General features: G+C 40.8%; 1 protein-coding gene and 1 long non-coding RNA gene across 2 annotated transcripts; one reads left to right on the top strand and one right to left on the bottom strand.

Moving 5' to 3' along the window:
• Positions 1–225: 225 nt before the first annotated feature.
• On the top strand, positions 226–6969 carry gata6 (GATA binding protein 6). Its single transcript, XM_023403796.2, has 7 exons — positions 226–383; positions 1064–1972; positions 2568–2740; positions 3635–3760; positions 3861–3948; positions 4049–4146; positions 4652–6969. The coding sequence occupies exons 2-7, from the start codon at positions 1123–1125 to the stop codon at positions 4811–4813; spliced, it is 1497 nt and encodes a 498-aa protein (XP_023259564.1). The 5' UTR covers positions 226–383; positions 1064–1122; the 3' UTR covers positions 4814–6969.
• Positions 4887–8126, bottom strand: LOC147819248 (uncharacterized). The gene is made up of 2 exons (XR_015437104.1): positions 7958–8126; positions 4887–7808 (listed from the first exon to the last, which is right to left on the bottom strand). It is a non-coding gene; the product is annotated as an uncharacterized LOC147819248 (long non-coding RNA).
• Positions 8127–14879: the final 6753 nt, after the last annotated feature.

The raw sequence follows: 14879 nt of genomic DNA on the forward strand, positions 1-14879 counted from the left end.
GAAGACGCGGAGCTCCATCTGTGTCTAAAAACATGAGCTGTGGAAAACTCTCGGGAGCATGATTGCATTTGCAGGTTATTCGAAGGTTCAGACGTGATCAAGTATCTCTCTCTCTCTCTCTCTCTCTCTCTCTCTCCCTCTCCCTCTCTTTCTTTCTGTTTTGTCCGTGTGATTGATTGGAGGAGTTCACAGGCTGGCACCCCCATCGTGTTTGCTGCGGCTCACACTCCACATGATTGGTCCGCCTCCCGCAGCCGCAGCCACCAGAAGCGCCTCCTCTCATAAACCTCGTCAGACCGCAGTAACGTTTCCCAGTACTTCCAGGAGAAGCAGCGGCTCACTATTAGGAACTTTGACTGCAACTTATGGCACACAACTAGCAGGTATGTGGTGAAAAGCGACTAATGTCTCCTCTTTTACCCTCTTAACCTATACTGTCTTTTCTGTTGTGCGGCAAACAGCTGGGTCGAACAGCTGGTTTGAGCGCAGCTGGAACTAACTCATTTCGGGGTATCGTTTTATCGCTCCTGCCTGCCTCTCGGCCCTTATCTGTTTTGGGTCTTATCAAACGGTTATCTCTTTTGCTGTGAAGACATATTGCGTTTTGTTTCCTATCTGTTATGTGTGTGTGTGTGTTTACTTGTGTGTGTGTATGTGTGTATGTGTGTGTGTGTGTGTGTGTGTGTGTAAGTGTGTGTGTGTGGGAGGACAGAGATTTGACACGGATGGATCCATGCCTCTTAAAAGCTCTTGATGGGAGTATGGCAATCACTGTGAACTGACGTGCTTTACTGGAGTTAGAGATGATACAGTGTTAGTTAACATGGTGTGAATTAATATTCAGTTTATTCGGTTTGTATTGTGGCAGCTGTTTTAAGGATGACACACGGTGAAGTGAAGGATCAGAGGTGGATTTGCGCTTTTCCAGAATATTTGCGAGTTTTTTATCCAGATGTTTTTGGGGTACTTTTTGAACTCAGTTGCCCACAACTTCCCACGAGTGTAGTTTCCCTGATTTCCTAACGGTTCCCACTCATTTTTTTCTCATTTTTTTTCTTCACAGGGTGGACTACTCCCTGACCATTTTTATTAACCCCTACGGTGTATGGAAAGTGCTCCTGGATGGACCTGGGCGAAAACAGCTGGTCCATGGTCAAGCGAGAAGTATCCAGCAGCCCAGGGTCGCCGGCTGAGCAGACCTACCTGCCCGGTGACAGCAGGAGGGACGGTCCCACCTCGGATGAGCTGAGGACACCTCCGAGCGAGCTTGACGCACTGGGGCACCGCCGCTCCGACGGCAGATCATTACACTCCTACGTTCACTTCGGACACCATAACAACACCCTGACCACTACCGAGGACATCCCGCTGTTTACGGATTTAGACCAAGGCAGCAAACTCGTCTTCTCCAGCGGAGCGCACAAGGCGAGCTTGCTGGTGGACCCGGCCGACATGTACCAAACAATCGCCATCGCCGCAGCCCAGAGCCAGACTGGATATGATTCCTCCTCTGGTGGTTATATGCACTCCAATCCCAACTCTCCCGTGTACGTGCCTAGCTCCCGGGTAGGCCCCATGATACCCAGCCTGTCTTATCTGCAGGCCAGCGGCTCTGCGCAGCCCAGCCACGCCGTCTCCAGCCACTCGGTCTGGTCTCAGTCCACCCCGGAGAGCCCTTCATACAGCACCGGGAGCCCGCACACCTCCAGCCGGTTCCACTATCCTCCAAGTCCGCCCATGAATAACGGGACGCCGAGAGACAGCGGCTACAGTAACACACTGAATGTGAGCAACAGAGACCAGTACGGACTTTCTCGGCCCCTCAGCGGGACCTACCCGAGTCCATACTCTCCTTATGTTGCACCGCAGCTCTCCCAGCTGCCCTCACCTTGGACCGGGGGACATTTCGATAACACGATGCTGCACACCTTGCAGAGCAGAGGCGCGCCCTTGATCCGAGGACCAAACGGAGGTAAGAAAAAATGCTAAGTACAGAGAGGGGGGGCATAGTGATGCAATAGTTTTCATTCTTACTGTCTGGGATGAAAAAAAAAAGATTAAAGAAAAAATCCTTTTAATCAGGCATGTAACCACTGCAGTGTCTTTACGCAAGGCACTGAAACTCCAGCTCAAAATATTAAAAAGAATTCGCCCAAACTATGTTTAAAGGACCACAAATATGTTCTTCCAATGTTAAAAATTGTGCTGGTTTTTGTCTTAAGGGACCATGGCTGTGTCATTCCTGCAAGAAAAATTAGGCCCTATATCTGTGCGCAGTACTACAACTGGCCAAAATATGTAGAACCATAAATTATGAAAACAAAATCCCAAAGGTATCCAAGCAACATTTTCACAACAGTATAACAATACTGAAAGCGTGTCAGATTTAGAAGTCTACTTTTTAATATAATGAAACATTGTGGGCCATTTAAATGATAATTGTGAAATCTGTGGATGTGATTTAATTTACTTCACCTGACATTTGTACGAGAAGCCCGAACTCTAAGGAAAATAACAACAAAAGTGTAAAAATGGGGCTTTCCGTTGATGTAAGTGTGTCTTTATAGTTTCAGATATTCTGGACGACATGGGCGAGAGCAGAGAGTGCGTCAACTGCGGCTCCATCTCCACGCCGCTCTGGAGGCGCGACGGCACGGGCCACTTTCTCTGCAACGCCTGTGGCCTGTACAGCAAAATGAATGGGCTGAGCAGGCCATTAATTAAACCACAGAAACGGACGGTAAGCACAGGGGACCACTTATCCGCTCAATTTCCTGCCTAATTGATTCAAACAATGGCTTGAGGTCATCGGGCCCATGGTGATATTCACAGTATCTATAATGCTTTAACTATAACATATCAAGCCTTTTAGATTTGATTTTAATCCAACTAATTTGTTCCATTTTGTCCGTGATTCATCGTGTAAAATCGGCAGAAATCGGTCTGTAAAATAGGCTATATTACACAACACATAAATTTGACATGGAGTGAGCAAGTTGATGATATCATTTAACACATTAACCAATGATATTAATTTATCGGCCAATAATCATAAATGAAGCTCATGCAGGACTGGAATGAAGGCTTATAGGTCTAGTGCTAAATTTCTCATTATTTGGCTTTAACAGAGTCAGGGGCACTGATTTAATTGGATCAAAGCCACTCATACAGTGAGGACATTTGTTAGCGTAATTAATCAGGCACTTAATCTGTCACTCAGCCTATTCAGTGCTTCTGGCTAATTTAATCTAAGCAGTCGACACGGGGGCAGATCTTTTCCTGGTGCCATTACGCGCAGCATTACGCACAGTTTTTTTTTTTAACAAGGAAATCAAATGTCACGTATGGACTCCTTGATAATCAACATCCTGTAAAAAGCCGTGCGTAAAAGCCATTTACATGGCGATCATAATAGGAGCTGTATTATTGTTAGGAAATAGGATGTGAATGGCCGAATCGTAATTCAATTGGTGGAGTGTGGCTTTTTAAAAAAACTTTTTTTTTTTACTTGTGGCAAATGCTCCCAAATTATTTTTTGGCTTGACAAGTCCGCAAATTTAATTTTTTTTTCTTTGAAATGCTCAAATCTGATTACAGTAACTGAAGTAACTTAATGTTGTGTTTCTATCACCAGTCAACGTCCAGAAGAATCGGCCTGTCCTGCGCCAACTGTCAAACCAGCACGACCACTTTGTGGCGCAGAAACGCCGAGGGAGAGCCGGTGTGTAACGCATGTGGGCTCTACACAAAACTACACGGGGTGAGTGGAGAATTGATTTCACATTTATTTTTAATTTAATACACACTTTTATTAATCAGTGCCTCAGCGAGTCAAAAATAATAAATGATCCAACCTGCAGGTACCTCGGCCGCTCGCCATGAAGAAAGAGGGAATTCAGACAAGAAAAAGAAAACCGAAAACATTGAATAAAACAAAGGGATCCTCTGGTGAGTTACTGATCATTCTTACTGCTCTTCTTGTGCATAAATATTATCAGCTCTTGCTTTTTAAAATACGATCTCAACAACATACTCTATGTTTTTACAGGAAATAACAACTCTATCTCTATGACTCCCACATCCACTTCTTCATCCAATTCTGAAGACTGCTCAAAAACCAGCTCTCCCTCTGGACAGGTCTCCGGGGTAAGACTTTTATTTTATTTTTCTAAATATTCAAAAGTCCTCTGTTTCATTTAAATTCAAGGCATCACAAAAATTATAGAGTCTTATCTTTGTTTTTTAATAAAACCTGAAATGAAATGAATAATTTGAAAATATCATCCTTACAATTATTTTAAATGTCAAACTTTGTCTATGATGCATCCTCAGGGGTGAATATTTTTGTAATGAAAGCATTGCAGCCTTTGCTACAGCAGGTGTTAAGGTAAAATAGTCACATGCAGGCTTGACCGATGCTTTGTGGTGATGACTGCTGCTCATAAATGTGTCACCATTATATTACAGTAAAATGAGCTTCACATTTCTCAGGATCTGATGCTTTTTCTCCCACTTGTGTAATACAAAACCAAAAATGAGTCACACTCCAAATTGATTGTTGCATATTTTATACAAGAAATGGCAGCTTTTTAAATACAGTCAAGTTTTTAATGCGTTTTTTTATTTTATTCTATTGGCTGTGATGTTGTAGGTCAGTTCATCTGTGCTGTCCAGCTCCGGGGAGGGAACAGGCTCGGGCTCAGCGGTGAAGTACCCGGCACAGGACGGCCTGTACACCAGCGTGGGCCTGACCCAGCCATCAGATGTAGCTTCAGTGAGGGGTGAACCCTGGTGCCCCATGGCTTTAGCTTGAACATTTAAATCTTTTGGGAGGACAGCAGTCTCTGGCCCCTTCTGCCTGGAAGCTATGTAATGTGGAAGTATTCGGGGGCAATGTTTGTTTCCTTCCTCGCAGCTGATGCAAGAAGAGTCAGACTGGGGGGAAAAGAAGGGTGAAACCGCCTTAAGTCATGCTGCAAGCTTGAACCGAGATTGGAATATCTGGGATTTGTTTCCAGATTGGTGTGGGGATCTTGTTGCCTTAAAACAAAAAAACAAAAAACAAAAAACAAAAAAAAAAAAGAAATGACAAAAGGGAAACGACAGGCCAGATGATCAATCAGAAGGCCTGATGTGGATGGTTTCTGGACCTGCCGTGCACTCGATATCTCTCCCATCCATGGCACAGAAGAACCAGATCTGGGTTCTTCAAAGAAGGCCATCATGTACATAATGGATTTCCTCTCTGAAGAAAAAGCTGTTGATTGGATACCAGCGCTTCCCAAAGCGCCATACTCTTTAAGGACGTTTAGATTTTCTTTTTCTTTCCACAACTGGAATCATGCCACAAGTGCCAAGACAACTTTTATGAATCAAAAGAAAAAAAAATATTTATAAATCTTCCATTGTTGAAAACATGGCTATGATTGTTAATAAAGATATCAATATAGAGTAGAAGTTAAACCATTCTGATGTCTTCTTTTTCTAATTTTTGTTTTCTCTGTAAGTGGTTGTTAGTAGTACAGTAGTGTTGAATCTGCACATGTTTTCCACTGAAAGCTCTTACTGTATTTGACTGATACTAGATACTGGTTTAAACAGGGTATGTCGTCTAGTGTTTTTGTTTAATTATTTACTAAAAAAAATTTGCAAATAATCAACTCCTTCAGACTAATTTTTGATACTGAAACCTTGTCAGCTGTTGGGTAGCATTAAGGTACTTCTCTTAAAGCGGAGCTACAAAAAACTGTTTTACACGTGAAGCAGCTCGTGGCTTGTTTGAACAAAGCACACCCAGACTAGCTGTGAGCCTACTGACCTTCATGTTACAAATCATAAACTGCAAAAGAAGACTGTTGGCTGCACTACGTGACTCACTATAAACTGTATACCTTTCACCATGCAAGCATGTACTGTTGCATCATTTTTATACCAAAATTAGACCAAAGTGGAGTGTGAGGTCATCTCTGAACAAATTCATGTGTCTTCGATGACTTTGACTAATCCCTGTGAGGATTTAAGAGGAGAGTGACGGCCCAGATTAACATGATGAGGCGTTAAAGTGGTCAATGAGAAAAACAAATACAGAAGCAAACACTTCATATTACATCATTATAATATTTTCTTTAAAATGTGCCTTTATTGTGGTCAAATATTTGAACTCACAGTAGAATGGGTGGCATGCAGAATCAAAATTTGAGGTATGTTTGATTCTGCACCTTCCATGTCTCCATGTCCCCCAGCTATTGTGTGGGCGGACTCTCGAAAAACTATTTCAGGCCACAAAACAACCACGAGGGGATTCAAACCTGAAGGAAATATGATGAGTTAGATGTGAACCTTGGCATAAAGAGGGGTATTTCATACTTTCACTTTCTTTTTTTTTTCTTTCACAACTTGCTTCACCCAAAAATGGGCATGTTATTCATTCTTCTGGAGTTATTTATTTTTTGAAATATAATGTTTTTGGGGGTTTTTTTGTTTTGTTTTTTTGGAACATTATAAGAAATTATTTTTATTTAAATTCAGTCCAATAAATTGTTCTGGTGATGCAAATGAATTTACAGTCACCCTGTGTTTTAAAGAAAGAGCATCAGTGTTTTGAAGTTGTGGAAAGAACCATGTTCTTGCATAATTTTAATATTACTCAGGCATTCTTTTGTATGAGGCAATCGCAGCAATGCTTTAACACCCCATGTCTCCCAGGCTAAAGAAAAAACTGAGCAGCTTCTCAGACTTTTTCATGCATGGGGAAAAAAAATAAAAAATCAAGATCAGCTAATGCAAGGCAAGCATTTCCTGGGAAAGGCTGTGCAACAAAAAATAAAATCCATGCTTCATTTTCAGAAAGACACACCTCCCACCTAAATGTTTCAAAAGATGACATCTCAAAACAAACGTTTTCAGTGTTTTCTGGGTGGTTTGCTTCCACATTCTGCTTATGTTTCATTAAAGCGAGTCTTTATTCTTCTTGACAGTTTTTTTTTTTTTTTTTTACTTAAGAGTTTTTTTTTCTTTTCTACCAGCCCCCGAGGGCTCAAAGCACAATCCACTTTCCTGTGTCCTCTTGAACCAGCAACTCAAAGTACCTGTCACAGTGTTTACTGTACTTAAGCGAATATGGTCTGTGAGTAATACCACATGAAAAGATTTCTTCGAGATGGTAAAGATTTATGTCTGGGCTTAGAGTTATCTGTCTGCTCTCTGTCATATTGATTTAGCTGGGTTTATTGAGTGTGGAGGAATGTGCTACACTGCACAACAGCCACATCCACAGTTGGGACATAAACACTTTTATTGCACTTATTTACTTCTGTTGTTTTTGCAGACGATCAAACTTTTTGACATTTGGCTGGAATGGTACAGTCCCTGCCATTAGTTTCAGCCAAAGATTGTTCATCCCACGCGCTCTCTTTTTTTTTTTTTCAATGTTAGTGTTACTTGGTGTGGAAATGTTTGGCATGCTGGTCATTTGGTGCTAGGTGTTATATAAAACATAATTTGTACACCGAGACCACCAGGCATTAAGTCCTCGAGCTTCCAAACAGATAAATTACAAAACCGCCTTCAGATATGTAAATGCAAACTAGTGTTAAACTCAAAACACGAGCAAATATTTATAGGTTTCTTAATTTATGATATGGTCCTACCTTGGCACTGTCTGACTGGTATCCATGGTGCTGCGAGGGAGGAAATATAAACACAACAGCGCAGAAATCCTCCCTGCGCTCTCGTCTGGATAGATGCTCACAAAGCTGAGGGTCACATCGTCCACCATGTGGTGCAAACTGCGAGCTTACAGTTGTTATCTGTGAGAGTGATGGAGGGGGACATGAAGGATGTGTGTCACAGAGTTGCAGCTTTGGAATATGAAATGGGGATTCTCTGCAAATAAGTGAATGTGTAGGTCAGAAAGAGGGGGAGAGAGATAGGATGGCTGAGGCAGACGTAAACTCACAAAGAGACAGAATGCAGAGATCTTGATGGCTGCGCAGGGTTGAAAGTCCTCCCAAAGTAAACAGTACAGGCTAACCCGGCAGCAGACTATAGGCCCCAGGGCTGTTTGGCCATGGGGCAGCAGCACAGTATGGCCCAGTGGCTCCCTCAGGAGATGCCTGTTGATCTTTCCATGTTGCGTTTCAAAGGAGAGCACCGCTGGCCCTGCCTCCGGAAGAGATGGGATCTCTGACTCAGCCCTTTTGGGTTTCCTCGACAGACACGGGGGCACATTCTGGGAGAAAAAAAACACTTAAAAAATGATAGCTTTGCTGCTTGTGGATTCGCTTTAGATTTGGAGTGCCATCAAAAGCTCTCTTATGGAAAAGTATGTTTGTGTGTATAAACCTCTTATTGTTCGGGATTATTATTGTGTGATTTATTCGCCTTGTCAGATTCATAGAAAGCCAAACTGTGCTTTCAAAGCTATTTGTTCTCTCACCTAGCTTTAGTAAACACATCCACACATCTCACTGTACAGGAAAGAATAAAGGCGCCTCCCCCACCCCTGTCATAAACTCTCACAGTCTTTACTCACATGAAGTATAACTATGCATATAAATATAGCTCTCTATAGTCAGGGTTACTTATTACAGAAACAGTGGGAGTGTGTTCAGGGAGGGCAGGGTGTTGGAGCGAATGACACTTCTGGTATAGAAGAGTGAAAATCCCAGGGCGGGACACAAGTCCTCGGCCCAACTCTGAGTGTATATGAGTGTGTCTGCATATGAGTGTGCATACACGTGTGTGAGGGAGGATTGCCAGGAAGTTGTCATGGGAGGAAATATTGAAAGCTGAAAGTAGGGGAAAAGACAAAGGGAAAAGAGCTGTGTTATGACGAAAAAAGGAAAACATCTCTGACAATCTCCAACCCTTTTAACCTGAAAATTAGTCAGAAGCTGCAGCAGTTCAACTACCTGGGAAAAAGAAGTGAAACTCAAAACATCATGTAGGCCTACAGAATTACTTCAAAAAATGGCTTCAAATGAAATTTTCATATTGATATGTTTCAATGTTGTTCTCATAGAATCCAGCTGTTAATAATAGTATTATAAATCTTATACCATGGTATCTATCCCTTTAATAACTGAATATACAAGGTCAAGAGGGCAGTGATGCAATCAATGAACAAACTGTCTTATGATAATGTCTCATTTTATTTGTTTCTGTTTTGTTTTTTTGTTTGCTTGTTTTTTACATCAGTGTCCCCATTTATCATGTAATTTTTATGAGCTTTTTTTTTTTTTTGCCTTTGTTCGGATAGCCACAGTGAGTGAGAGACAGGTAAGTAAGGTAAGGTAAGTCAGGGCGAGAGAGGGAGGGGATGACATGCAGCAAAGGGCCACAGGTCGGACTCTAAACCAGGCCACTGCAGTTACTGTAAGACTAAGACTTTATGGTACACACTCAACCATAGACATTCCTGTGATCCTGTAACGTATCATCATATATATTGATAACGCCACACGTGAGAGAGAATTTCATCCATATTGCCCACTTCTAAATGGCACATTCCCCATTTCACCCGCAGGCTTCTCTTCTTCTCTTACAATAGAAATTCTGAAGCCCACTTGCCCTCATCATCAAACAATTAAAACTAGATGCTGCACAGAAATATATACATAGATGTGTATATGAAAAAAAACATCTCTCTACTTGAATACGTCTGCTACTGCAAGCAAGGTAGATAAAGCTTTTATGCAAACATTCAAGACAAATAAAGCAGTGTTGAGATTAAATGCCCTGTCCCGCCAGTGAAAAAAAAAAAAAGCAGGTCATATTTTGTGTTTGTTCAATCTGTTGTTTCTGCCTTAAGGTACAAGCCGCTGGGAACTTTCTGCTGTGCATAGTGTGCCAAACGTGCACTTAGGCGCACGCAAACACCAGTTTGCAAGTTCCTGTGTTTATCAGCTGGTGATAAAACGGCAAAAATCGCTCCTATGAAAATGTAATGAAAATATTATTATTATGACAAATGCAGAAGGCAGAGGCATGTGGGTTGAGACACAGCTATGATACAGAAAGTTTAAAAATGAAACTAATTATACCAAGATATCTAATGTCACACCACAGAAAGGGCTGACACTGTGGCCATGAAGCCATGTTGCTACTTCTCCGGGCTTGTCACCGGTCAACTCTTCAGTACAACAGAAACGGCTCTTTCCATGCTCTGTGTGTGTTTGCAGGAACAAATGAAACGTATGTAATATCTGTTACAGGCCCCGGCACAATTTGACTATCAAATCAGTCCTTGCTCCGAGACAATGCATTGCCAGTTTTGTCAGGTAAAAGTTCTGTTAATCTCTAATGGAAAAGTTATTTCATTACCAAGGCCCTCTTGCCTAAAGGAGTCTGGGCTTTGAAACACAGCCACTAAATCATGTAACTCGTGTAAGTATTTTCTGCTGTGGCGATCCAAAGAGTATGCTGAGATTCTTGTGAGTTCACTTTAAGGTTACAGCTATCTCTCCTCTCCTACTAGCCCAACAGTCAGCCTTGGATCCAAGGCGTTTTGAATTAAGTTCAGCGCGCTCGTGTATGGGAACCCAAGCTCACCGCCAAATGCAATACTTCCCGGAGTATTTCTGTCAGAACCCCGGCCTTTAAAAACAAAACACAGTGAAATCACAGCAGGCCCTGTTTTAATCAATTAAACATATGTCAACAAGCAATATGCTAATCATTGTCTCGACAGGGAGAGCACATTCTCTCCTAGTGATGTATGATCAGAAGTCAATCATGATTGTGAAAGGACTTACAGACAAAACTGGGTTCAGTCTCAGTTTTTCTATAGATGAGTAATATACTGTGTTGATCACATTTTGTGAAAAAAAAAAGTGGCATAAATCTAAAATGTCATTAAGATAATAATATTTTAAAATAAAGATACCAACATTGCCCAGAATGTCATGAAAATAATAATATTTTCATGACAATTTGGGCTATGTCGGTATCTCTATTGTTCAGGACTGGTGTTAAACAGACAAAACAATATAGTGAGTCAGATACGGGGTGATTTCCATGCTCAATCTTGCACAGCATGTTGCATGTTTGTGTTTTTGTGTCTGTGTTTGACTTGGATGGAGAGGGTGGAGGGAACCATTCCTTCCTGGCCAGTATCAGTCACTGAGCTCAAAGTCTCCAGGCTTCTAGAGAATCCACCCGGAGTCATTGCTTTAGTCATTTGGGTCAGCAGTGGGCTATGAATTTTGATGGGATTTTACCACAGTTCTCCCTACCCAGAATGCAACAGCAGCTTCTCAGACTTCAGGACCATGCACTTTCTCAGAATGAGGTATGCTTGTGTAAACACCATTTGGCTCACTGAAGTCTTGAAATGTAATAAATTTTCATCTAGAGCTCAAGATAGCTGCAGAGCCACATACAGTGCTGTATGTGAGGACAGGGGATAGATTGCAGGCTGCAGCAGTTAGATGGAAGAGAAAAGTGAGACTCCTCTCTTGTCTGCTGATTGGGCAGCCCTCCGCTGAGACCTCTTATGAACACTCCTGATAAGCAAATGAGCATCTAAAATAAATAACAGGCTGACGCATGGCAGGCTCCCAAACAGAAGATACAGCCGCCCATTACAATCTCACCAGCCGTTGTAGTTAAACTTTTAGTTAAACCCATTTTTTTCAACCATATTTTCACTTTTTTACAAATGACCAAAACTTAAGTGAAAACAACAGGTTATCATTTTGTTTTCATTGCTTCAGCCATCACTTCTATCATGATTGCGATTACACTGTACCCATTTAAGTCATTCCTGAGATCACTGAACGTGACGACAAAAGTAGGTACAACAGGGCAACAAGTGCAAGTAGCCAGACGATCATACGGGTTGTAAACAAACCGTCAGCTTAGTCAAATTTAATTTGAAGAGAAAACAAAGGCGAACAGTAAAAATTGCAACCACAACTGTCTGTTGTAAGATCAACAACAACTTAGAGGAAACTCTCAAAGGACTGCTACTTCCTGCACGGTGAATGCAACATGACCAATGAGGGTTAAATGAACTATAGCGCTACTACTAGCAAGCTAATCTGCATGCGTGTTTTACTGCCGGCTTTGTGAGCTATTTTTATGCATGAAAATTATTATCATTAATTATTATTATTTATCTACTTCAATAAAATGGAGCTGTTTTCCTTTTCATTATCTGATGCTCTTCTAGCCAGTCGTTTTGGACGGGAGTTGGCGAGAGACTTATGTTGGCTCAAAACCCAGCACATAGAAGAAATGAAGGGAGAATTTTCTGAGAATAGTGGTGTAATGCAGCAAAATGTTCAAACTGTGATTAGCTTGAAGTTATGTTTGCATCAATATTCATATTTTGGAGGCAAGTTGGCTTGATACAAGTCTTTGTTTTTACATTTGAGCATTTTTGCAATGATTACATTCACAGTGATAAATTACTGTTTTGTCAAAAGTAAATACTGGTAAAACAATAAAGAATCACAGCGCATTGATTCTTCAGGGACTTAACGTACTTGTTACAGCACAAGTAGACAAACTAGCATGGCTACCAACAACTAGCCTACAGATGCTTCTGACTGTCGTTGTTGGTCTTGTGCAATGTCAGATTTTTAGCAGCATTACGTGCATGCTCACTTTATAACGTTATCAATTCTACCTTCAAATAAACTGGTAGCCACTCTGGCAAAACCGTCCACTTGTTTACATTCTGTATGTTTGAAGACATCATACGTAACAGGACTAATGGCCGGAGCTACAAAAATAACACCCACGTTGTAATATGCTGTAGTTTTCCTTTAAATAACATAAGAAGCATAATCTGATGTCTGATGTGAACCCAGTGACTGAGCACAACAACAGAGCTGCTTCCTTGTGCTCCTTTGACCAGGCAGACCCTTCTGCTGAGGCGTCCAATTAATTATAGACGTGACTTTAAAACTTCCTGTTTTTCCCCCCTTAATGAAGCCAATCTGCCCTGCTGCTCTAAAGAGAGGAAATACCTCAAAATAGTTCCCAATTTCAGCACATTCAATTATTTTGTGCCCAGTACAGATTGCATCAGTCGTGTTAATGTACGTACCAACAATGTTTGATCACAGGGAAATTATGTCTGTCATTTCTTCCTGCTTCGCCCCCGAATAATGTGGGAATTGTGAGGAGAGCTGGTGCCCGGGATGGGCACTGCCCGCGCACGGATTAGCAACTACGTGCCCTTAGTCAGGCCCATCCAACATCAATCTCTGCCTGAGATGTTTATTATTACACTCATGCTCTCACTTATTCTGAGGAGGGAGAAAAAAAATCCCTGATTTATGCCTCCACTGTTCCCCTTTCCTGTCCTCATTTGTAAAAACAAAATTCCAGTGAATTCCTGCAGTATTAACACTAAGCAGTTATGAGGTCAAGCTTTCACTTACACTGCACAATTCAACTGGCCGGCCACAGAGCATGCATACATATTGTGCTGTTTGGTGCAACTGTAGCTTTGCTATCGCCATGTAAGCTCAGTGAAGGAGTCTGCACACAAACTTACAAACTGACCTTGACAGGAGACACACTCCATATCTCTCTCTGCCTTTTTTTTTCAGTTACACTAAATCTACAGCCAGTGCTCAAGTCAACTTGACTGTTATCACAAATGCACCACACTTGTTGAATACCTGCCAGTGTTTTTCAGAGGTGCCCTTTTAAACTCTGAACTGAAACCCACCTCCAAGCCTCGCTTTCTGGGATTTTCACTGGGAAACAGGAAAAAGGAGAGGACAGTGACATACATAGATACAAACTCGCAACTGGAACTTTTTAAAGGATGGAATTTATGAGTATTTCTTCTTAGAATTTCCCTAATTCAAGAATAGTGGGAAATGACAAATTCTTGTATAAACCATAAAAGGTGAATACAATCCATTGTTTTCTGCTGTGGTATTTTTCTGTCATATCAATAAGGATAGAGATCTATTGCGAGTTTTTGCAGCAAAACACTTAACAAGAGGAATATATATGGAACTAATTTCATAGGTTTACTCCATCAGAGTTTATTTGTGTAATTAATTAAATATTCATAACAGTATTTAGATTAGTCAGATTAGTATATTCCATATCTCATCGTTTTGATTACAAGGGTACATCAATACTTACATTATTATACTGCATTACATTAAAGGCTTCTCCATGACATATTTTCAACATTTTTGAAAGACAGGCATTGAGTTGCAGCATGTATAAAATGACTGTGAGTGATAGAGAAGGAGAATTTCATTATTTGCTCCAAGATTACACCGTTTATGGTATTGTATCTTAACAAGATACGAGTGTACTCACATACATATAAATTCCTTATCATTTTCACATTTACATGAATGGAAATCTGTAATCTACAAAATTTGCATAAATTGCGTAGAGGGATATGTTACTTTCTGATACAAGATCAAAGCAGTTTCTATATAATTTAACGTGTATTTAGTTTTTAGTGTTATAAAAATCAAATCTGTAAAACTGTACACTTCATTGCTGGAATTGGTGGCTCCAAACACATTTTATAACGTAAATGAGGAATTTGATTTAAATGATTTCTTATGAACGTGAAATAATGTTCTTGTCTGTGAGATATGATCTAAAATCTAAATGAAAATATGTCTTTCTTTTTACAACCTGGGTGGTACTGACAATGTTATGGCAATTCTAATGTTATCTTATTGTAGATGTCTTTTAGCATAACATTGTACTCACATCAGCTTTTAAAAAAGGTGAGGCCACAGAAAATGGGCACCCCAGATCAATTTTAAAGAAGCTCGATGTAAGTTTTTGCTGTTGTTACATAGCCAAAGTTAGCATTAATATATATGTATATATATACGTATATATATATATACGTATATATACACCATGTACCTTGTTCATGCAAT

This window comes from Seriola lalandi, unplaced genomic scaffold (assembly GCF_002814215.2).
Source record: "Seriola lalandi dorsalis isolate HSWRI2012SDOR001 ecotype SW California unplaced genomic scaffold, Sedor1 jcf7180002054182, whole genome shotgun sequence".
Classification (NCBI taxonomy): Eukaryota; Metazoa; Chordata; class Actinopteri; order Carangiformes; family Carangidae; genus Seriola; species Seriola lalandi.

Bases quoted from the DNA above. Each gene is read 5' to 3' on its own strand.
- gata6 (XM_023403796.2), top strand. From the start codon at position 1,123: ATGGACCTGGGCGAAAACAGCTGGTCCATGGTCAAGCGAGAAGTATCC. The intron at 1,973-2,567 runs GTAAGAAAAAAT...GTGTCTTTATAG, and splicing joins GATCCGAGGACCAAACGGAG to TTTCAGATATTCTGGACGAC. The intron at 3,761-3,860 runs GTGAGTGGAGAA...TCCAACCTGCAG, and splicing joins TCTACACAAAACTACACGGG to GTACCTCGGCCGCTCGCCAT.